We start from the raw sequence: 25,414 nt of genomic DNA on the forward strand, positions 1-25,414 counted from the left end.
TAGAAGTCCAGTTGCTTGTTTGAAAGGCTCTTTGAGGTACTAATTTAAATCTTTCTAAGACCTTAACAAAGGGTTTATAGCCATGGCCATCTTTACTTCTTGACACTGCCCTGGATTTGATTTCTGTTCAGAAGCCATTTCTGAATTTTAGCATTGTTCTGTATGGAGGGACTTAGAATGAGAAACATCTCCCAATTATATAGCTTGGAGATGGTTTGCCTTTCAGGCACAGCGGATAGAATTTCTTAGGTCTTGAGTTTGGAGTGTACAGTAATTTTTCAAATTCCACATATGTTTTCTGTAGACAAATATTCCCAGAAGTGGAATTGCCAGGTCAAAGAATTTATATATTTTTTAGATTTATGATACATGTCACCAAATTGCCTGAAAAAAGTTATGACAATTTACGTGTCCACTAAATAGTATTGTTCACTTCCTCAGGGTTCCTTTTCTGAAATTGTCACACAGTTCATATTAAAGAAGTTCAGAAGCACAGAAGGGTATAAACGTATGCATTCATGAAATAGTCTGAATTATAGAATAGAGTAGATTGTTAAAAAATATTTTTAAAAGTTCTCATCACTGCCCAGCTCGTGTGACTTGGTTGAGCATATCTCCATGCACCAAGAGGTCGAAGGTTTGATTTCCTGTCAGGGCACATGCCCAAGTTTTGGGCTCAATTCCCAGTAGTGGGTATGCAGAAGGCAGCCTATCTATGTTTGTCTCTCATCGATGTTTCTATTTATCCCTCTCCCTTCATCTCCATCTAAAAATTCAATAAAAACATTTTTTTAAAAGTTCTCATCACCTTGTTAAATATCTATGTAGAAAGATCCCTGTGTTTTGATGATAGAGGTTCCCCCACAATTTTTGTTAATTAGAATATTTCAAATTATAAACCCAGAAGTTATCCTATCTAATAAAAGAGAAACATGGTAATTAGCGTACGACCGCTACCCTTCCCATTGGCTAATCAGGGAGATATGCAAATTAACTGCCAGCCAAGATGGCGGCCGGCAGCCAGGCAGCTTGAAACTAACATGAGGCTTGCTTGCTTCAGTGACGGAGGAAACCAACGTTCCCCACCTGCCTTGCCGGCCTCTGAGCCTGCAGTTTGAAACATTGTAACAAATATAGAAGATAAACAAAACCCAGAAACCTGCTTTCAGTGAGCCAGGATCTCAGAGCTGGAGTTGTACATTGTTTCGATTATAGAACCCAAACAAACCAGATACCTGCTTTCAGCAGCGGAGGCCTAAGAGCTGGAGCCTCAGAGCTAAAGCTGCCCAGAATAATAAAAAAGAAAAGAAAAAAAAAAGCGGTTGGGAGCTTCCGTCACCCACCAGCCTGAAAACAGCCCCCAGCCACTCATCCAGGCTGGCCAGGCACCCCAGTGGGGACCCCCACCCTGATCCAGGACACCCTTCAGGGCAAACCAGCCAGCCCCACCCATGCACCAGGCCTCTATCCTATATAGTAAAAGGGTAATATGCCTCCCAGCACCGGGATCAGCGTGACAGGGGGCAGCGCCCAAACCCCCTGATCGCCCTGCGGCTCTGTGTGTGACAGGGGAAGGCGCCCCAACCCCCTGATCAGCCCTGTTCTGTGCCTGATAGGGGGGAGCTCCCCAACCCCCTGATCACCCTGCGGCTCTGTGTGTGACAGGCTGCGGCGCTCCAACCCCCTGATTGGCCCTGCTCTGTGTGTGACAGGGTGTGGCGCCCCAACCCTCCCCCCCCCCCACACACACACACACACGGGCCCTGCTCTGTGTGTGACAGGGTAGAACCATAACCTCCCCATCGGCCCTGCCCTGAGTGTGAGAGTGGTGGCGCCCCAACCCCCTGATCGGCCCTGGTCTGTGGGTGATAGAGGGCGGCGCCCCAATCCCCCCACCCCCCACGAGCCCTGCTCTGTGCGTGATGGGGTAGAGCCATAACCTCCCCATCGGCCCTGCCCTGAGTGACAGTGGCGCCGCCCCAACCCCCTGATCGGCCCTGTTCTGTGGGTGATAGAGGGCACCGCCCCAACCCCCTGATCCGCCCTGCTCTGTGTGTGACAGGGGGCGGTGCCCCAATTCCCCTATCAGCCCTACTCTGTGAGTGACAGGGGGGAGCTCCTCAACCCCCTGATGGGCCCTGCTCTGTGTGTGACAGGGGGGAGCTCCCCAACCCCCTGATCGACCCTCCTCTGAGCCCGACCAGGGGCTGCACCTAGGGATTTGGCCTGCCCTCTGCCACCTGGGAGCAGGCCTAAGCCAGCAGGGCGTTATCTCCCGAGGGGTCCCAGACTGTGAGAGGGCACAGGCCGGGCTGAGGGACCCCTCCTCCCCCCCCCCGAGTGCACAAATTTTTGTGCACCGGGCCTCTAGTGACTATATAAAGAACACCATGGTCATGAAATGTAAGGTTCTAGAAAATGAATGCTCATCTATAGTCTGCATATTCTGATCAAATAGGGTGAACCAAAAAAATGTATACACATTTTAACAGCTGATAGCTCACTTTTGAAAATGAAATGTATATTAATAAACACTGCCTTTATAATTATTCAAAGTGTGTGTATACATTTTTGGGGGACACCCTATATATACTGTGGAACCTTGGTTCTTGAACTTAATTTGTTCCGGAAGACTGTTGGAGAAGTGGTTTGTTTGAAAACCAAATCATTTTTTCCCCATTAGAAATAATGTAAATTGAATTAATCCATTCCAGACCCCCAAATGATTCCCTGTTTTAACCTTTCTTATATACAATACATGTCTAATGTACTGTTTAACCTATAAACAAACACTTCTTATCTTAAATTTATCGAACCACCCCTACTAGCCTTAAACAAATACCATTCATTCCAGGGGTGTAACATCTTTGTTTTTTCACATATTGCCTCCAGAATGCTGTCACTGGCTAACTGCTTTTCCCCTTTCTCCAAATCAGTGGTTTTTCTGCCTTTGCCTATGATTGTTGTTTTGTGAGCACTTTCATACCCTTATCAACATCAGCACACTTGATAGCCTTTTTATATTTTAAAAATTGTGCTAATTGTACATTTCACCAGCAACAAAAGAAAAAACATGAACATATTCATAGCACAATTTCCTGTGGTCTTAACACAAGGTTTAGGAGTAAACTGACTCATTCTCTCCTTTGTTTGTGCCCTGAGAGATGCTTTTTGTCATGTATCAGAATGAAAGGGTTATCAGGTTTCGAACTGAAGTGAACAACTTGGTCAAGAACTGAGTTATTTGCGATGGGAGATATTGCAGAGCTGAGGTTTGACTGAATTAAAATTTGAAAATATACTTAACAAGTGGTTTATGAAAGAAACACAGTGATTTGAGATCAGGATTAAGCCTTATTCACAGGTAACAGTTAAAATTAGTACTAATCAGATTTTAGATCCCCCATATCTCAGTAAAGTCCTTAACCCTTTGTGGTCCAATTTTATTTTTGGAATTCAAACAGTCTGGTCCAAATTAATTGATGGGATTGAATGTTGAAGTTATCTGTCTCACTAGACCTCAGCTTGACGTTGGACCTGCTCCTAGTGCCTGGTCTGTCGAGTCAGCCTCCACGTTGGACCAAAAAGGGTTAAAATCTTTATCCAGCAACTTCTTAGGGATTTGGGAACTTCGATTTGCATATTAGACACCAGATAATTCTATAGAAAGCCAGGTATAGCAAAACATTAATTTGGGTCTCACTCCTTGAGATTCTTTGTGACTTAAAAAATGTAAATAGGAGAAACCAAGATGGCGGCATAGATAAACACCTGAAATTGCTGCCTTGCACAACCACTTCAAAAATACAACTAAAAACCGGAACTGGTTTGGCTCAGTGGATAGAGCGTCGGCCTGCGGACTGAAAGGTCCCAGGTTTGATTCCAGTCAAGGGCATGTGCCTGGGTTGCGGGCACATCCCCAGTAGGAGATGTGCAGGAGGCAGCTGATCGATGTTTCTCTCTCATCGATATTTCTAACTCTCTATCTCTCTCCCTTCCTCTCTGTAAAAATCAATAAAATATATATATTTTTAAAAAATACAACTAAAAGACAAAACGGACATCATCCAGAATCACAGGAAGGCTGGCTGAGTGGAAATGCTACAACTAGAAGGAAAAAGAAAAGCACACTGAGACTCAGAGGAGGTGCAGAAGTAAAGTGAAGAGGTATGGAGGCGCAAGCAGAAAGGGCTAGCAACTGAGGACGCGGCTGTCTTTTTCAGTCGGGAGGGAGTCTCAAGCTCCCGACTGCTCTGAACTCCAGTTCCGGGTGAGTCTCTGGGGACCCAGTCTCATATGGGGAGAAACTGGACTGTCTGGCATCGGGCGAAACTCGAGGGCGGCTTTCTCTCAGAGGTGCTTGCAGCGATTACCACGGGACACTGAGACCTAGGGCCTCTTAGGGCAGGGCTGAGGATCAGCCATAGTTGTTTGCTCTGCCTTGTTGATTCCCTGAGACCCTGCCCCACCGAAGCTGTGCACAGAGGCTTTTGCGTATGAATGGCCTGGCCCTTTGCAATCTAAAATTACCTAAAAAAATGCAGCTGGGTCAGAGAGAACCAGAACTTCCAAAAGAAGGCCCAAGGCCCCAAAGCAGCTTGCATTAATTCACAGCTGGGCCTCATCTGGGCACCTCAAAACCCCAAACAAAGAAGAGGAATCTGCAGATCTCTCCATAGTTCCTGCTGGGTAGCCTCAAGTCGAGGCTAAATTAGCACCTCCTTAGATATCCAAGTGCCAGTGTATCCAGTGGTCAGAGTAGGACCATCCAGATTTCAACTCCTCAGATTTATAAGGGACACACTCAGGGGGCAGACTCAGCGAGCACCAAAGCCCCACTGAAGCAAGTCTTGCCCCATAAGGGCATCTTCAGCACAGAAGTTCTCCACCGTAGACACAGCTGATTCTTACAGCCAATTGGCCTGGAGGTCAATTTCTCCCAGTGATACCTACAACAATCAAGGCTTAACTACAGCAGGTGTGCACACAGCCCACAAAGGGGTGCACCAAGAATGTCCACCTCAGGTAATTGGGGAGGTGGAGCCACTGGGCCCTATAGGACACCTAGCACAGAAAGCCACTCTGTCAACACAGGGAAGCATAAAAAATGCGGAGCCAAAAACAGATCACAAATGACAGAAATGGAGGAAAGCAAACTACTGGATATAGAGTTCAAAACCACACTTCTAAGGTTTTTCAAGAATTTTCTAGAAACTGCTGATAAATTTAGTGAGACCCTCGATAAATCTAGTGAGACCCTCGAGGATATGAAAGGGACCAACTAGAAATTAAGCATACACTGACTGAAATAAAGAATATTATACAGAGTTCCAACAGCAGACTAGAGGATAGCAAGAATCAAGTCAAAGATTTGAAATACGAAGAAGCAAAAATCACCCAACTGGAAAAGCAAAAAGAAAAAAGAATCCAAAAATATGAAGATAGTGTGTAAGGAGCCTCTGGGACAACTTCAAGCATACCAACATCCGAATTATGGGGGTGCCAGAAGGAGAGAGAGAGCAAGATATTGAAAACCTATTTGAAGAAATAATGACAGAAAACTTCCCCTACCTGGTGAAAGAAATAGACTTACAAGTCCAGGAAGTGCAGAGAACCCCAAACAAAAGGAATCCAAAGAGGACCACACCAAGACACATCATAATTAAAATGCCAAGGGCAAAAGACAAAGAGAGAATCTTAAAAGCAGCAAGAGAAAAACAGTTAGTTACCTATAAGGGAGTACCCATAAGATTGTCAGCTGATTCTCAATAGAAACTATTCAGGCCAGAAGAGAGTGACAAGAAATATTCAAAGTGATGAATAGCAAGAACCTACAACCAAGATTACTTTACCCAGCAAAGCTATCATTCAGAATTGAAGGTCAGATAGAGAGCTTCACAGATAAGGAAAAGCTAAAGGAGTTCATCACCACCAAGCCCGTATTATATGAAATGCTGAAAGGTATTGTTTAAGAAGAGGAAAAAGAAGAAAAAGATAAAGCTCCCAGAATCGAACCTGGGACCTTTCAGTCCACAGGCCGATGCTCTATCCACTGAGCCAAACCGGTTCCGGCTTTTAGTTGTATTTTTGAAGTGGTTGTGCGAGGCAGCAATTTCAGGTGTTTATCTATGCTGCCATCTTGGTTTCTCCTATTTACGTTTTTTAAGTCACCAAGAATCTCAAGGAGTGAGACCCAAATTAATGTTTTGCTATACCTGGCTCTCTATAGCATTATCTGGTGTCTAATATGCAAAAATTATGAACAACAAATACATGTCTATCAGCAAGTGAATCTAAAAATCAAGTGACTAAATAATCTGATGAACAGAATAAACTGGTGAATATAATAGAATCAGGGGCATAGAAAGGGAGTTGACTGACTATTCTCAGGGGGAAAGGGGTGTGGGGGGTGCGGAAGAGACTGGACAAAATTTGTACACCTATGGATGAGGACAGTGGGTGGGGGTAAGGGCAGAGGGTGGGGTGGGAACCGAGTAGAGGGGAGCTATGGGGGTAAAATGGAATAACTGTAATAATCTGAACAATAAATATTTAATTAAAAAAAAACAACTCAGGGACACAGACAACAGTATGGTAATTACCAGAGAAATGAGGGTTTGGAGCAGGTGGAATACGGTAAATGGGGAGACAAATGGTGATGGAAGGAGACTAGACTTTCGATGATAAGTGCCTAATGCAATGTGCAGATGATGTATTGTAGAATTGTATACTTGAAGCCTATGTACTTTTATTGACCAATATAACCCAATAAATTCGATTAAAAGTAAAATAAAGAATGGGGAAAAAAATTTAAATAATTTCTTTTTATGCCTGGCATATTTTTCTTTTTAAAAAATTTTAAAATATTTTTAACTGATTTGAGAGAGAGAGAAAGAAACATTGACTATTTCCAAATTATTTATGCATTCATTGGTTGATTTTTGTATATGCCCTGATTGGGGATCGATCCCTAAACCTTGCTATATTGAAACGATGTTCCAACCAACTGAGCTACCTGGTCAGGGCTATCTGGCATATTTTTCTATTAACTTATCCTAATTTACTGAAGAGTATCACTTCTTTAGCCTTTTGATATAGAAAATTTAAAACAAAGTAGGCCCTTGCCAGTAGCTCAGTTGGTTAGTATTGTCCCAATACACCAACGTTACGGATTCGATACCATCAGGGCACGTGCAATTGTCAACCAGTGAATGCATAAATAAGCGGAACAGCAAGTCAATGATCCTCCTTCTCTAAAATCAATAGAAATTAATACAAAAACAAAATTAAATAATGAACCCTTTTGTACCTGTCTGTCACCCAACTTCAATAATCAACATTTTTCCATTCTTGTATCATCTGTACCTTCATCTACTTTCCATTTTCTACTTGATGACTGTAGGAAGTGGGCCTCTGAATTTCCCCAGGGCAAACAGAATGTAGGGAGGAGGGAAAAGGGTATAAGAACAAAGAGCTATGTACCTGAGCTGGTATCTTGGTGAGAAACTCCCCCCTCCCCAGATGCCCGCCTCAGCTAGATAAGGGGAGGTGGAGACAACTAGAAAATGCCTCCACCCATTTTTTTAAATAACCCAATAGGAGACAATAAGACCTAGGTGACATATGAGGAAACTATTAACCTCATAGTACTCAGCCAATGAGGAACCAGAGGAGGGACTCTCACACCCTAAGGGGATAAATAGGCTGTGATCGCTAATCCATGTGTACCTGTACAACTGGACACCTGCTCTCAAGAATGTATTAAAAGTCTCGTTTTCGCCATACTTCTGTCTCCGAGTCTGTTATTTGAATTCAGACAGGTGAGCATTTCTCATGATGACGACGATTTTTTTACATACACTGAAGTGTATAAATCTTAGTTGTAGGATTTTGACAAATGAATCTGTCCATGAAATCCACACATTTATCAACATGCAGAACATTTTCCATTTTCATCTTCCCAAGCAGTAGACTTCTGTCCTAAGGCAACCATTATCCTGATTTTTTTCACTTTAGATTAATGTTTCCTCTTCTAGAACTTGATATAAATGGAGTCATACAGTATATACTATTTTTATACTAACTTTTTTTATGCAGTTTCAATCATTTTGTTGCGTGAGCTAAGTACTACTCCACTAACTAAATGGATATATCACAATTTGTTTTTCTTCTGATGGTAAACATTTGGGTTGTGTCCAGTTTTAGGTTATTATGAATAAATATTCTCTATGAACAGGTTTAGTCACTTTTATATTTGTTTGTAATATATACTGTTTTTGAATTAAAATGGCACCTAATGTTTATCTATGCAATAGCATTGTATTACTTTGTATTCTTTCATTAATTACAAATCCTTAATTTCTTTTCAAATATATCAATTATTTGTATTTACTTTATATTTTATATACAGAGTATGTGTATATGTGTGTAAATATACTTATATATGTACTATATATATTTGTATATGTTTTCATATATATACATATTCATATATACATACATACATATTCACAGAGAGAGAGAGAATGAGAATGGGGGTATATATATATATATATATATATATATATTCCATAGCTTCACTCACTTCCTTTCTTTTATATTTTACTAAAACTATTCAATTGTAAATTCCCTGAGGAGAGTGACTATGTCTTTACTCCTTTGTATCTTACAAAGAACTTAGCACACACTATATGTATTAAATATTCAATTATTAATTATTATTGAAGGAAAACCTTATTAGACAGTAAAAGAGCAATGTGGATGTTTTATTTAAACCCAAGTTATGTTTGAATCCTGGCTTCAGTGTTTAATGACTGTGAGTGCCTGAGTGAGTCACTTCACTTCTCTGAACCTTCTTGCTTGTGAAATGGCACTGTGGTTGGAAATAACCGATGGGTGTGTATACTCTTTGACCCAGGTTCTCCAATTCTCAGAATTTATCCTGCAGGTTAACTTGTGTTCTTAAGAAGTAGTGTATTTATAGGTTTCTTCACTGTAGCATTGTTTATGATCACAAAAGATTTAAAATAACTTATATGTCCATCAATAAAGAACTGATTGAAATGACATCATAAAAAAAAAAAAAAAAAAAAAAAAAAAAAAAAAAAATAAAATGGCACCTAATTAAAAATCCAATAATTTATAAGTTTTAAGACTGATCTTTATCCCTCCACCTTAATACATTTTTCTGAGTTAGTATTATGCTTCAGCAAATATCCATTTCACATTTAAGTTTATATAAAACTGATACCTAATATTTAAGAATTCTTGATTTTGTCAGAAATTGAATGATACTTTTTTTAATATGTCTTTATTGATTTTAAAGAGAAGAAGGGAGTGGGGAGAGAGAGAGCGAGACATTGATATGAGAGAGAAACGTTGATCGGTTGCCTCCCATACATGACCAGGGACCAAACCTTCAACCTGGGCATGTGCCCTGACTGGGAATTGAACCAGCAACCTTTTGACATATGAGCCACACTGGCCAGGACTGAATGATTCTTTTTTGAGCAACAACACAAAAAAAATTTTCTCTGAAAAAATCATTTTACTTTCCACTAAACTAGTAATGCCTCTTTTTTCTTTTTCATTTTCTTTTCCAGAAGTGAGTCACTGAGTCCTGAGTTGGTGGCTGCTGCATCTGCTGTTGCAGATTCTCTCCCTTTTGACAAGCAGACAACCAAGTCAGAGCTGCTCAGGCAGCTTCAGCAGCATGAGGAAGACTCAAGGGCACAGAAAAATGGAGAAAGAGCTAAAATTAGGTTAGTGAATCAAATAGTATGTCAAATAGTAATACTGGTATCTCAAAATAGGCTATTTTCATGTAACTGAGTTATATACATAAATATTAATTTATATGTAACATATGCCTCATAAATGGCATAGTTGTTTAAAAAAACAACTGATGTCTTAAGTAAAATTTCAATTAAGTGATTAATTTTTATTTTCAGAAGTTACACAATTTCTTGTTCCTTAGAAAGAAATGATAAATTTAGTGATGTTACTAAAAATCAATAAAGAATAAGTTTCTCTGAGAAGATTAATTTTTTCTCATTAAATAATTTTCTGGTGTTATGCACAATACGATAATCTTCAAGCCTGTTTTCTTTTTCCCTCTTATTAAGTTTTAGCTGACATCCTTCCACTTCTCTCATCTCTCATTACTTTATACCAAGTTATACCACTTGCTGCTGAAATGTAGTCAGGGGTGGCACTGCTTTGTTTTGCAGAGCAATCTAAGTCAGTAGTTCTCAATGAGCATATTGTAAGATTTCTCTCAGGGAGTTAAAAAAAATACAGATGACTTGACTGTCACATCACTCATTTATTTGTATTTGAACAAAATGCAAGGCAATAAATATGGCTAAATTTCAACTTTAATTTAGTTGTTTTAATCTATGTGATAAGTATACAGATACTGATTGTATATCAACTGCTCTAGATGCTTGATAATTTTACATAGGTGACACTTTTATTTTTTTATTTTTAAAATATATTTTTATTGATTTCAGAGAAGAAGGGAGAGAGAGAGAGAGATAGAAACATCAATGATGAGAATCACTGATCAGCTGCTTCCTGCACGCCACACACTAGGGATCGAGTCTGTAACCCAGGCATGTGCCCTGGCTGCGACCTCATGGTTCATAGGTCAGTGCTCAACCACTGAGCCAAGGCAGCAGGCAATAAGTGACACTTTTAATTTATATTTTAAATGAACACATCTGAAGAGCATTTTCTTTTTTTCTCTTATTACTTTTTTTTATTGTCTATACTATTACAGATGTCCTCATTTCCCCCCACTTTGACATCTTTAGAACACAGAAGGAAACAAATCTTAGTGGTCTGTGGATTGTGAATGTTAATATGTGACATATTATCTTTTATTTAAATGTAAATTATGTTGTATTACTGCATAGGAATGAAATAAAAATTAATTGATATGAGTCATGTTTTCTATTATTCAATAGATAAAATTTGTAATACACTTGATTTTTTCTTATTTCAGTTTCAGTAACATAATATCAGATATGAAAGTTGTCAAATCTGCCACAGCTAGAGCTAGTACAAGACCAGTTCATCAGATTCAGTTTGATGAAGGATCTGACAATTATGTTGGCCAAGAGAAGACCGTCGACCTTAGAAAAAGGTATTGAAACTTTGCAGTCTATCTGGTTTTGTTTGTTTCACTGTAGTTTTACTTCATTGCTATGCATATTATTGGTGATAGGTATCTGAACATTATGAATGTATTTATATCTTTCTTCTTATTCTCCATGTACCATTTCCTAGAGAGGGGAAGATTATTTTTTACTCATTGATTGATTTAAGAGAGAGAGAGAAACATTGATTTGTTGTTCCATTTATTTATGCATTCATTAGTTGATTCTTGTATGTGCCCTGACCGAGGGATCACACCTGCAATCTTTGCTACCCAGCCAGAGCTAGGGAAAGATCTTCTGAGTTTAACATACCTAAACTTTTATTTACCATAAATTAAAATGGTCCCTGCCGTACACCTGGGGAATAAAGGTCTCCTGATTTGGAATAAGTAGAGCTGACTGTATTCTGAACAAATGAACATTTTGAGAGAAACATTATTTTTCATTCTGATGTATGCCTAATGTATGTTCATATACCCTTTTTATCTCTATATAATAATCTTTTTTCATACCTTAGAGAATTAACTCATTGTCAAAGAAAAGATGATCCTATAATACCTTAAAGTGGTAGATTACTTGTGGTAATTTGAATTTAGCAATTTGCAGTTCTTAGAGATGCTAAGCCCTGCCTTACATATTTTATTATAGAACGCTATCTTTATTTACATAAAGTTTCTGGTTTCTTTTGTTCTCTCACAAGCCCATAAAGTGATAGTTGGGGAACCAGATATTTAGCATGGTCTGACAAAAACTAACTGAACTTTATAGCATGTGGGCTCACAAATGGAATGTTTTTGATGTATATTTTATGGATTTTAAGTACAATCTCCGCAATTTGAGTTAGTTCCTTCCAAGTGTTAAATTACTAATTTGTACAGGAAGATTGGAAAAGATGGTAAGCAATTAACAAAAGAAGTTCAAGAGGTTATAGTGACTTTGGAAGAATATTTGAATTACTAATTTAAAGTGATTTTTACAGCTATGATATATTATTGAATAAAGTAGGATGTGTATTAGAGTTTTACTTAAGATTCCTCAAGAATATTTAAATTGAATCTTTTTTTAATCAGTCTTTGAGATAATTTCATGCAACTACATCAGAATGCTATACCATAGTTTAATTTTTAATGGTATTAGCTATCATTAAAAATTAGAAGGCAGCAGAGAGAAGCTAAAAAAGTAGGAAAGGGATTTATGTGCATACTAGAGGCCTGGTGCATGAAATTTGTGCAGGGGGGCGTGTCCCTAAGCCCGGCCTGCACCCTCTCCAATCTGGGACCCCTTGGGGGATGTTCAACTGCTGGGTTAGGCCTGATCCCGAACTGGCAGTCGGAGTTTCCTCTTACAATCTGGGACTGCTGGCTCCTAACCACTTGCCTGCCTGATTGCCCCTAACCGCATCTGCCTGCCAGCCTGATCACCCCCTAACCACTCCCCTGCCAGCCTGATTGATGCCTAACTGCTCCTCTGCTGGCGCAATCGCCCCCAACTGCCCTCTCCTGCTGGCCTGATTGCCCCCAACTGCCCTCTCCTGCAGACCTGGTCACCCCCAACTGCCCTCCCCTGCCAGCCTGATGGTCCCCAACTGCCCTCCCCTGCCAGCCTGGTCACACCCAACCGCTCTCCCCTGCTAGCCTGTTCGCCCCCAACTGCCCCCTTCCAGCCTGGTCACCCCCAACGGCCCCCTCGCCCCCACTGGCCTGGTCGCCCCATGCAGCCTGCTATTTAGTCGTTTGGTCATCCCTCACCCCCCTGCCAGCCTTGTTACCCTAATCAGCCTGCTGTTTGGTCTTTACTGTGACGGTGTCCTGGACAATTTGCATATTTCTCTATTGTTAGTATAGATAATGACTGTGTTAAAAAGCTGATTAAAGAATTCTAGAAAAGGGGAAGCAATGGTGGGATACCAAGTTGTTCACCCTGCTCTGACTTGGGACAGACTGAGACAGTCCAGGCTGTTCTGATTTTTTTTCAGTTAGAGACAGAGAGGTGTGAGTCACAGAGCACTGACTTTAGAGTCACACTAGTCTGCCATAGAATTTTAGCACTGTGCCACTGACTAATTCTGTGACTGGGGAAATCGTTTTGTTTCTCCATCTATAAAATGCTGAAAGTGAAGCCTGGCTTAGTGTCTTTCTTGAGTAATAGGAAAGAAACATGTATAAACCATATTTCGTAGTTGCACAGCAAATTGTTTCCTTCCCTTCCTCTTTACTACATTGTGCTTTTAAAATTCCATACTTTGCTGAATCATTCCCTCTTTACTGTGAGTTACTTTTTTTTCCTAAATATATATTTTATTGATTTTTTACAGAGAGGAAGGCAGAGAGATAGAGAGTTAGAAACATAGATCAGCCGCCTCCTGCATACCTCCTACTGGGGGTGTGCCCGCAACCAAGGTACATGCCCCTGACCAGAATCGAACCCGGGACCCTTCAGTCCACAGGCCGATGCTCTATCCACTGAGCCAAACTGGTTACGGATGTGAGTTACTTTAATCCATCAATCTGTTCACCTGACTTGAGGTTGAGGGATGCTTGGTAGGGAGAAGAATGCAAGACACTGAGGATAGTTCTGGAGCACAGATGCCTATGTTTATAATACTTGGGAACTTGCTAGAGGGAAATATGTGATGTGAAATCACCTTGTCTAATTTTAATATGGACTTTACATTTTTCAGTTGAATTTAGTAGAAATAAAGTAATTTGATCCCAAAAATAATGCAAAATTATTTTAAAAATTAACCCTACCTTTTAGAAAAATATGAGAAAGGGAGAGGGAGAGAGATAGAAACATTGATGAGAGACACATATATTAGTTGCTTCATGCACGTCCCCTACTAGGGATTGAGTCTGCAGTGGAGGCATGTGCCCTGCCCAGGAATTGAACCTATGACCTCTCAGTGCTTGGATCGATTATCAACCATTGAGCCATACCAGCTAGGCTAACCCTATCTTTATAAACTGGTTTTAATCTGCCAGTAAATGTACTCAAACATGAATGTGAATTGAGGGATACAGCAGTTGATTAAAATATACAAGGAAAAGTTACCTGACATTAATTTCAATAGTTAAAAATAGTTATGTAAAGAAAGTTCATTATTGTTTTAAAATTACAGAACAATTGCTTAGTTTTTGTTTTGCTTTTTAATTTTTTAAAATTTATTTCAGAGAGAGGAAGGGAGAAGAAGGGAGAGGTAGAAACATCAGTGATGAGAGAGAATCATCAATCAACTGCCTCCTTCATGCTCCCTATTGGGGATTGAGCCTGCAACCCGGGCATGTGCCCTGGCTGGGAATCAAACCATGACCTTCTCTTTCATTGGTTTATGTTCAACCACTGAGCCACACCGGCCAGGCCAGAACCATTGCTTTGTAAGTGGGAATGTTTTTATTTATCTGCAATCATTTATAATTATAATTTCTAATTAAACATGTAGCCTGGTCAGTGTGGCTCAGTGTTTGAGCATCGACCCATGCACCAAGAGGTCATTGGTTCAATTCCCAGTCAGGGCACATGCCTGGATTGCGGGCTCAATCCTCAGTAGGGGGTGTGCAGGAGGCAGCCAATCTGTTTCTCTTTCATTGATGTTTCTATCTCTTTTTCTTCTCCCTCTCCCTTCTTCTCTCTCTAAAAATCAATTTAAAAAACACACATACATATTTTAAAAAACAGGCTTTATTTTCTGCCTTTAAGAAAACTGCTGACTTTAGCAACATTTTTGTGTGTGCGGGCGGCCTCTTTGGGTTCATTTTGTTTGGGACTCTTCATTTCCTAGACTTGTATGTCTATTTCCTTTGCCAGGCTAGGGAAGTTTTCAGTCATTATTTCTTCAAATAGGTTTTCAATCCTTCGATGTTTCTCTTCTTGTACCTCTGTGATGCAAATGTTGTCCCAGAGGTCCCTTAAACTATTCTCATTTTCTCTTATTCTTTGTTCTTTTTGCTGTTCTGATTGGGTGTTTTCTGCTGCCTTATCTTCCAAACCAGTGATATTATCCTCTGCTTCATGTAATCTGCTATTGATTCCATCTAATGCAGCGGTTCTCAACCTGTGGGTCGAGACCCCTTTGGGGGTCGAATGACCCTTTCACAGGGGTCGCCTAAGACCATTAGAAAACACATATATAATTACATATTGTTTTTGTGATTAATCACTATGCTTTAATTATGTTCAATTTGTAACAATGAAAATACATCCTGCATATCAGATATTTACATTACGATTCATAACAGTAGCAAAATAACAGTTATGAGGTAGCAACAAAATAATTTTATGGTTGAGGGTCACCACAACATGAGGAACTGTATTAGAGGGTCTCGGCATTAGGAAGGTTGAGAACGACTGATCTAATGTATTCTTCATTTCTGTTTTTGTATTCTTCATTTCTGACAAGTTCTTTTTTATGACTTCTGTCTTTTTGTGTAAGTTCTCACTGAGTTCATCTACTCTTCCCCTAAGTTCATTGAGCATGCTTATAATCAGTGTTTTGATCTCTGCATCTGGTAGATTGCTTGCCTCCATTTTGTTTAGTTCTTTGGCTGGAGATTTGATCTGTTCTTTCATTTGAGCCATGTTTCTTTGCCTCCTCATTTGAGCTGCCTCCCTGTTTGTTTCTATGTATTAGGTGGATCTGATCCATCTCCCAGTCTTGGCAGGGTAGCCTTATGTGGTAGGTGTCCTATGGGGTGCAGTGGCACAGTCTTCCTGATCACCTGAGCCAGGTGCTCCAGAAATGTTCCTTGTATGGGTTGTGTTTACCTTCCTGTTGTGGTTAAGTCTTGATTGCTATTGGCACATCATTGAGTGGGTGGGATTGACCTTCAGACTGACTAGTTGTGAAGATTGGCCATGACTACAGCAGACAAGCTGTTGTTTGGGGGCTGACCCCACAAAGTGGGATTTGCTGTAGCAGGACTCTGATGCCTGCTATGTCATTTGTGGAACTAATTGGGTGGTGCTGTGGTGTGCTCTGAAGCTGGCCTCTTGGTGTGTTGGCTCTGGGGCCTCTTGGGGGTGGGGGGCGGGTATCATTACAGGCCCAAGTCAGCTGCTACCTGTGCCCAACCCTGAGGCCACTTGGTAGGACCTACAAAGTGAGTGTTTGGTAGCTGCCTCTGCTGAGTTTGGAGGTGCCTGGGAGAGGCTAGGCTGCAAACCAATGCCAGAAGCCAGCTGCCACTAGTGCTGGGACTACTTAGCAAGAGTTATAGGGCACACTGAGGCTGGTCACTTCTTGTTTGGGGTTGTTTGGAACCTTTCAGAGATTTTAGGTAAGTCTACATTGAGGGCTGAGGCCAGCCGCTTGTGAATAACAGCCACTGAAAGGTTCTGCCATGTGCACAAGTTATGTGGGGTGGGTTCTCAGGGAATTACCAGGGTGAACAAGTTTGATGGAGACTCAGATATGGCACTAGCAGGCTGGATAGGGGGAGGGCTCAGCAAAAGGACAATGGCACCTGCCAGCATTTTTAGTACTGAAGAGAACTGCTCCTCCAACCTACACCCTAAAGCCAGACAATTCAGTCTTCCCTGTTTGTCCCTGGTGCTTTGAGCAACTACCCCAATTCAAAGTCAGTGAGTTCCTTAGTGAATAAGCCCTTTAAGAGGAAAGCCTGGTACTCTAGCAGACCTCCCTCTCACCCGGGCTGAATCCAAGCTAATTCTCATAGCCAGATGTTGTGGGGACTCCTATTCCTGCCACTGATGGTCTAGGCCAGTGGTCGGCAAACTCATTAGTCAACAGAACCAAATATCAACAGTGCAACAATTGAAATTTCTTTTGAGAGCCAAACTTTTTAAATTTAAACTGTATAGGCAGGTACATTGTTATTAACTTAATTAGGGTACTCCTAAGGCTTAGGAAGAGCCACACTCAAGGAGCCAAAGAGCCGCATGTGGCTCTTGAGCCACAGTTTGCCGACCACTGATCTAGGCTGGATGCCCAGTATTGGGCTGGGACTCCTCACCCTCAGGAAGGACCTCTACATCAGAGCTGTCCCTCCCGATTTATAACCAACACATGTGAGTTTGGGACCAGTCCTTTCAAATCTCCGCTCCTTCTATCAGTATCATGGAGGCTACTCCTTTTTATTCTTAGTGATAGGAGTTCTGTTTTGTTAGTCTTCTGGTGTTTCTCAAGGGTGGTTGTACTATAATTTAGTTGTACATTTTTTTGTTGGTTGTGTAATTTTGATATGGTCTCAGGAGGAAGTGAACACAGAGTTAACCTACTTTGATATCTTGACCAAAGTTCTAGATTCATTTATGACAACTTCTAATTTTCCATATTTTGATAGTTTCCCACAACATTGAGTTTTCTAAAACATTAATATGAGATGGAGCAAATAAAAATTATGGCAAATTAGGCTAATCTTTACAATTAGGTATTTTGGAAATTAGGCTTTTCACTGTTTTGTTGTATTATGATGTAAAAATTCAAGTTCATCTGTTCCTATTTTTAGTTATTAGTCTTAAAGATATGGCAGTTTAATTAAAATGTCTGGTGTCATCAGTGGAATTACTTCAATATCTACATTGAATACTTTATATAAATTTTTTTCTCATAAACAATTTTTATTGGCAGTGTATAAATACTCACTGAATAAATTATTTTTTCTTCTTTAATTTTAGGAAAAGTATATTTAAGGGAAAGAGACTTAATATTTTTGATGTTAAGGCAGCTACTGAAGAGGCACCTGAAACAGGTTTGTTAAGAAAAGAACAACACTATTTCTCATGTATAGAAAAATTCTATCTTTCATAAATGTCCTTAATGTTTGATTGCATAATAATCAGGTATTTAAATATTCCATCCTGTCATTGGCATGGATCCTGCTTATGAATGTACTTGCTGACATTGCTAGCCTTTGTCATATTTTCCTCTTGAAATGTTTCATTCTGTGAGGCAATGGGAAGTAAGGGGTGACTACCAGCCACATGAATCCAGAGCTATAGATTGGCTACTAATTTGGAGTAGAACATTGATCTCCCACTATTTGCAGTGTACCTGTGTACTATTGCAGAAAGATACACTGGTTTCTGCCTTAAGGCATCTCACTGTCTAGAAGAGGAGATAGCATTGGTAGACCTAACTTACTGATTTAGTGATTGCGTAGGAGATGGGATGAGGAACATTCAAGGAATATATTTAGCAGACTTGTAGTGTTTTTTTCTTAGTGCACAGTCTGTTCTTTGTTTTTTTCTCCTTTCTTCTTTAGGCAAGAAGTCAAATCCTTCAAATTTGCCATTTTAAGTCTAATTAAAGAGAAATAAGAATATCTTTTTGCTTGGCATTAAGTTTGATTTACTGATAAAATAACTGAAGAAACTCAATACAAATGGTCTCCAGCTTACAAGTTACTTCCAATTCTAAAGATTGTAAGCTTTTTGGACCTTGGTAGACATAATTTTATATTTAATATTTAAGTTCCTAAGCCCCCCCTCCAGTGACTCATGTAAACTTTCTATCATTTACTGGTTTTCCTACTGTTCAATAAGCTCATGATATTAGGGGCTAGGTCTCAGTGATCTTTATATAGTAGCACCTAGCAAAGTGGCTTACAGATAATAGGAATTCGTTATTTTAAATCTTAAAATCCTTTTTTGAACAAATTGGGATAAACTATATATCCATAAAGGAAAGGAGTTAATTCAATCAATGTTTATATATTTAAATGAAGTTGAAGCTAAGAGAACACCCTACCCTGTATTGTGCTGACTGCATTCTGTCCTGTGTGATGAAAAGGAAATGCACAGGCATGGGGAAAGGATCACCTTCCCCCTAATGAAGTGGCAACTGTTAAGCTTGCCTCAGAGAGGGAATTTGTTGTCAGGGCAATTGCTATTGTCCATCTAATGAATAGCCAGAAGAGACACTTGGATTCTTGAAAGAGCCAGCTTGCTTTTTTAAAATCAGAAATATTATTTCTAAAACTGAAAGTAGCTAGCAAGGAGGTAATAAAAGTTATATGTATTTTACAAAATAGTATAAAATAATGAAACTCTAATAAGGAAAGTAATGCACAAATTTATGTCAATTTACTCTAAGGAAGGTATTGTTTTAATAAGCTATATTACATTTGAATGTCATTTTCCCCCAATTAAATACAAGAATATCAATAATGTGCAAACCTAAATTTAGTATTTATTCACTGTTGTTTCCCTACCACCTAAAATAATGCCTGACTTATAGTTGGCATTCAATAATTATTTACTGAACAAATGAATGAGTTCTTCTGTCCCATGATTACCACATTTTGCTCCCCACTAAGTTCTTACTAGTGCTGCAAAGAATATAGTCCTATACCCTATTGCTTATCCTGGAGAGATTTGGTTTGGGTATCTGGATTATTCAGCCCAGATTATGCCATACTAACCTCTCTGAGTTTCCCATCCATCACTTATGAAATGGAGCTAATCTCAAGGATTAAATAAAATAATATAATTAAAGTGTCAGGCATAATGCCTGAATCATAGTGCACATTCAATAGATAGTCGCAGGTATTAACATCAATCTTCTATATATATAAAAGGCTAATATGCAAAGTGTCCCCTTGGGAGTTCAATCACTCGCTATGATGTGCGCTGACCACCAGGCGGTAGCGCAGAGCAAAGGAAGGCCTCAGCCGGCAACTGGGGAAGGAAGGCCCCAGCCGGCAGCTGGAAGGCCCCGATCGGTCATGATCGCCAGCCAAGCTTAGGGACTCTACCCGTGCACGAATTTTGTGCACTGGGACTCTAGTTAATAATGATGAAACATCAGGAATGGTGGTGTGAGAGATCCTCTCCTCTTGAAATTACAACAAGTTAACTAGCTATAATTCAACAAAGAAGTCTCTGCTCAATACAGAGGCATGCCTGAGAAACTCCTATATTGAAACATCTAAAGATGGGTAACCAGGAATAAACAGGGAGATGAGAAGGGAGGAAAATGTTCACAGCCCACAGACATAGCCCTGTAGCTGTTGTGGAGAAGGGAGGAAGCTGGCACTGGGAGGCACTTTCTTCAGCTGGGAGGAACAGAGAACATTGTGGGGCAGTACAGCAGGGTGAACAGTGTCTAAGTCAGCAGATGCCTGATAGAGCACAGGGTTCTTCCATGCAGTTCTCCACAGTTGGGGCAAACTGTGGTGCTTCAGAGAAAGAAACAGAACCACAGAGCCCTGGCACTTGTTGGACTCCCCAAATTCGCCTCTGGTTGCCCTTGGAGTTGGTGCGAGGAGCATATTATCTGTAAACCAAGAACAATTATAGTAGAACTGCTGTTTCCCTCTGTGACAGATCCCCAGGTGGGGAGCTTGAGGTGGGACTCCCATGGAGGTCAGGGGTCACCAATACAGTGAGTGCAAAACCAAACCCACCCCAACAGCACAGCTGTACTGTCTTACGAAAGCCATGGAGGTCAAGACTAGGAGATCACAGAACTAAAAAATCTTGTGATGCAGCACCATCTACTGGAAAATAGTAGAAAGACCTCTACAAAGGAAGCTGGTATATAAATGCCTAGGCAAAGGAAAACAATAAATACCATGAATAGCCACAGTAATGAGGATGATCAGAAAGAAAATGGAAAATCCCCAGTAAGTCAACTGGAACACATGGAAATATGTTATATAAATGACAGATTTCAAGATTGCATTTCTGAAAATACTCAACAAGATGTGAGAAAATACAGATAGGCAATTAAATGCACCCAGAAAAAAGAAAATGAACAAAACAAGTACTTTACCAATGAAATTGAAATTTTAAAAAAGAATCAATCATGCCCAGCCAGCATGGGTCAGTGGTTGAACATCAGCCTATGAACCAGGAGGTCAGGGTTCGATTCCTGGTCAAGACACATGCCCAGAGAGCAACAGGAACTAAGAGGAGCTCAAACCGTTATAGTCTCGCCTTCAGAACTTTCAGAAAACATCACAGCCCTGCCAATACCTTGATTTGAGCCCAGAAAAACGTCCAGCCCACAGAACAGTCAAACTTCAAGTGAAGGCCGGTCTTCAAGCAACAGCGACGCAAGATGGCAGCCAGCACGGGCTTGGGAGTAAAAGTCCCTCGCAATTTTTCACTGTTGGAAGAACTTGAAGAAGGCCAGAAAGGAGGAAGAGATTGCACAATTAGTTGGGGTGTAGAAGATGATGAAGACATGACACTTACAAGATGGACAGGGATGATAATTGGGCCTCTAAGGACAGTTTATGAAAACCGAATGTACAGCCTTAAAATAGAATGTGGACCTAAATACCTTAAAGTACCCCATGTTGTAAGATTTGTAACAAAAATTAATATGAATGGAGTTAATAGTTCTAATGGAGTGGTGGACCCAAGGGCCGTATTAGTGCTAGAGAAATGGCATCGTTCATATAGTATCAAACATGTCCTGCACGAGCTTTGGCACCTAATGATGTCTAGTGAAAGTATGTCACTCCCTCAGCCACCTAAAGGACAGTGTTACAGCAACTAATCAAAAAGAAAATCACAGGCCCACTCCTCCCCCATTCGATTTAAGCAGTCTTCAATTTCCACAGTAGTAACTTTTCTAGGTACGTCTTGTAGACATCAAAGTACTGGAAAGGAAGCTCCTATTCAAAGGCAGTTTATCTTAAGATACTGTAAGTGATACTAATTTGTTGTCCGTTTGAAATATATAAGTTGTGCTATAATAAAAAGAAAAGAAAAGAAAAAGAGACACATGCCCAGGTTGTGGGGCTCAGTCCCCAGTGTGGGGCATGCAGAAGGCAGCCAATCAATGACTCTCTCATCATTGATGTTTCTATCTCCATTCCTTTGTGAAATCAATAAAAATATATTTACAGAAAACACACACACAATCAGAAACCCTGGAAATGAAGCATGCAATTAAAGAGATTAAAAAGTGAACCGTGCAAAGAAAACAGCCAACAAGATGGAGAGAAGAATTAGTGATATCGAAGATAGCCACCTAAAAATGGTGCAGAGGGAAGAAGAGAGAGACGTGAGCATAAAGAAAAATGAAAGAGTTCCACAAGAACTATCTGACTTCATCAGAAAAAGCAATATTAGAATTATAGGCATTGCAGAGGAAGAAGAGGGAGCAGGGAACAGAGAGTCTATTCAAACAAATATTGGATGAGAACTTCCCAAACATATGGAAAAAACTAGGTTCTCAAATCCAAGAAACAAAAAAGAACACCTAGTTACCTCAATCCAAAGAGGCCCTTTTCAAGGCACTTGGTATTGAAACTCAAACGTCAATGACAAAGAAGTTCTCAAAGCAGTCAGGGAAAAAAAGGAAGTGACCTACAAAGAAAAACGCATCAGAATTTCATCTAACTTCTCAGCAGAAAATCTGCAAGCCAGAAGAGAGTGGAACCAAATATTCAAACATTTGAAAGAGAAATTACCAGCCACGAATAATATACCCAGAAAAATTATTCTTTGTATATGAAGGAGAAATAAAGATGTTCCCAGACATACAGAAGCTGAGGGATTTTAACACCAGAAAACCTCCATTGCAGGAAACACTCAAAGGGGTTATTCTACCTGAAACAAAGAATATAAGGTCACAATACTAAGAATAAGATCATCAAAAACTTACAGTATAAACAGGGATAATTTGTGACAACAAAAACATAAAAGTTCTGAACTAACAAAGGAAGATGAAGATGACATGCACTCAAAAGAAAAAACTACACTATATATGTAACTTCATTTTTTACAAGTTTCAATAAAGGAGCCAGAAACACACAATGGACTAAATACAGTCTCTTCAATAATTGGTGTTGGGAAAACTGGAAAACCACATGCAAATGAATGAAGCTGGATTACAATTTGTCTCCATGTATAAAATATACTCAAAATGGGTCAAAGACCTAAATATAAAATCTGAAACAATAATGTACATAGAAGAAACTATAGGTACCAAACTTATGGACCTTAGTCGTAGAGAACATTTTATGAACTTGACTCCAAAGGCAAGGGAAGTAAAGACAAAAATAAATGAATGGGACCATATCAAACTAAAAGGCTTCTGCACGACAAAAGAAACTGAAAACAAAACAAAGAGGCAGTTAACCAGATGAAGATGATATTTGCAAACAGTTGCTCCGACAAAAGTTTAATTTCCAAAATATATAAAGAACTCAAAATCAACACCAAACAACCCAATCAAAAAAGTGGGCTGACGTCCTGAAAGCACACCTCTCCCAAGAAGACATACAAACAGCCAATAAATATATGAAAAGATGTTCAACCTCACTAGCAATTAAAGAAATGCAAATCAAAACTACAATGAGATACCGTCTCACACCTGTTAGAATGGTTATTATCAACAAGACAAGTAATAACAAGTGTTGCAGAGGTTGTAGGAAAAAGGGAACCCTCATTCATTACTGGTGGAAATGTAGTCTGGTACAACCACTATGGAAAGCAGTCTGGTGATTGATCAAAAAAGTAAAAATAGAGCCGCCATATGACCCACCAATCCCTCTCCTAGGTATATACCAAAGAAACACAACAGCCTGAAAAACATGTATTCACAAAGATATATGCACCCCTATATTCATTACAGCATTATTCATAGTGGCCAAAACATGTAAACAACCAAAGTGTCCTGCGATAGAGGACTGGATAAAGAAGATGTGGTACATATACAAAATGGAATACTACTAAACCATAAGAAAGGGTGATATAGCACCATTTGCAACAACATGGATAGAACTTGAGAACATTATGCTAAGTGAAATAAGTCAAAAAAAAGCTAAGAAGCATATAATTTCACTCATATGGGATATAAAACAAACTCATGAACACAAATAGCAGTGTGGTGGTTGCCAGAGGGAAGGGGGTGTTGGGAAAAGGGGTCCTAATATATGGTGACAGGAGAAGATTGGACTTTGGGTGCTGGGCACACTGCAATATATAGATCTTATAACATAGAAACCCACACATGAAACCTATATGTTCATGTTGACCAATGTGACCCCAAGAAATTTAATTTTAAAGAACAAAATGAGGATGATCATTATCATCATGAGAAGACAGGTTGATCAGTGTCCACTGAATGAATTTTAAAAAGTGTGACCATAATAAGTTATTTACTGTTATTACTCTGTAAATATGGCTAATATGCCTAGTTACTATGATCTTTTCTCTGTATCAACTGTTCTAGGCCAACATACTTTTTATCCAGCATTTGATGCTGGCTATTAGGCATGGTCATACATGAACTTTAATTTTAAGTCTTTGTATGGACATATGTTTTCTTTTGAGTAAATATTTAGGAGTAAAATGGTTGCATGGTAAGTGTATTCTCAACTTTTAAAGAAACTGAGAAACATTTTCCAAAGTGGTTGTACCATTTTACGTTCTCACTTCTGGGAATATGACTCATTCTTGAAAGATGTCTTAAATTTTCAAAACAAGTGATTGAAATATTACATGATGGTATTTATAAGCTAATATTATACTACCTTACTAAGAGTTTGTTGTGGGGATTAAATGAACTAATATACAAAAAGCACTTAGTAAAGAGTAAGTTCTCAGTGTCCATTAGTAGTAGTATTACTGTCATTATTATTATAATCATGTTAATTTTTCTTTGGTCTTTATTAGTAGTATATAGTTACTTAACAGACTAAAAATACGCTTGACTTTAAAGAACAAAGTCCCATGTTGTATTAAAATATTCATTTTTATAAAAATGCTAGAGGCCTGGTGCACAAAATTCATGCACTGGGTGGGGGAGTGTCTCACAGCCCAGCCTGCACCCTCTCCAATCGGACCCCTCGGGGGATGTCCGACTGCCAGTTTAGGCTCGATCTAACAATCTGGGACTGCTGGCTCTCAACTGCTCACCTGCCTGCCAGCCTGATCACCCCCTAACCACTCCCCTGCCAGCCCAGTCACCCCCAACTGCCCTCCCCTGCCGGTTCACTCCCCCCAACAGCCCTCCCCTGCCGGCCCGGTCGCCCCCAACTGTCCTCCCCTGCCATCCCGGTCACCCCTAACTGCCCTCCCCTGCAGGCCCGGTTCCCCCCAACTGCCCTCCCCTTCTGGCCTGGTCACCCCTAACTGCCCTCCCCTGCTGGCCTGATAGCCCATAACTGCCCTCACCTGCCGGCCATCTTGCAGCTGTGGGCGCTGCCATCTTTGAGGGTGTGGTAGTCAATTAGCATATTCCTTCCTTATTGGCTGTGGGCACCGCCATCTTTGCAGGTGGGGCAGTCAGCATATTCCCTCCTTATTGGCTGTAGGTGCCACCATCTTTGCGACAGCAT

General features: G+C 40.1%; 2 protein-coding genes across 2 annotated transcripts in view; both read left to right on the plus strand.

The window, feature by feature from the left end:
- The window catches only part of MRPS31 (mitochondrial ribosomal protein S31), a 54,197-nt gene that overhangs the window by 8,846 nt on the left and 19,937 nt on the right, over positions 1-25,414 (plus strand). The window contains exons 3-5 of the mRNA XM_036300585.1: positions 9,603-9,761; positions 11,006-11,146; positions 17,793-17,866. Of these exons, the coding sequence (XP_036156478.1) occupies positions 9,603-9,761; positions 11,006-11,146; positions 17,793-17,866 (374 nt within the window). The remainder of the gene's footprint in view (positions 1-9,602; positions 9,762-11,005; positions 11,147-17,792; positions 17,867-25,414) is intronic.
- LOC118651421 (ubiquitin-conjugating enzyme E2 variant 1-like) lies at positions 20,941-21,857 on the plus strand. Its single transcript, XM_036300586.1, has one exon. It carries the CDS (start codon positions 21,178-21,180, stop codon positions 21,619-21,621), a length of 444 nt encoding a protein of 147 aa, XP_036156479.1. The 5' UTR covers positions 20,941-21,177; the 3' UTR covers positions 21,622-21,857.

Source organism: Myotis myotis, unplaced genomic scaffold (genome assembly GCF_014108235.1).
Source record: "Myotis myotis isolate mMyoMyo1 unplaced genomic scaffold, mMyoMyo1.p scaffold_m19_p_3, whole genome shotgun sequence".
Lineage (NCBI taxonomy): Eukaryota > Metazoa > Chordata > Mammalia > Chiroptera > Vespertilionidae > Myotis > Myotis myotis.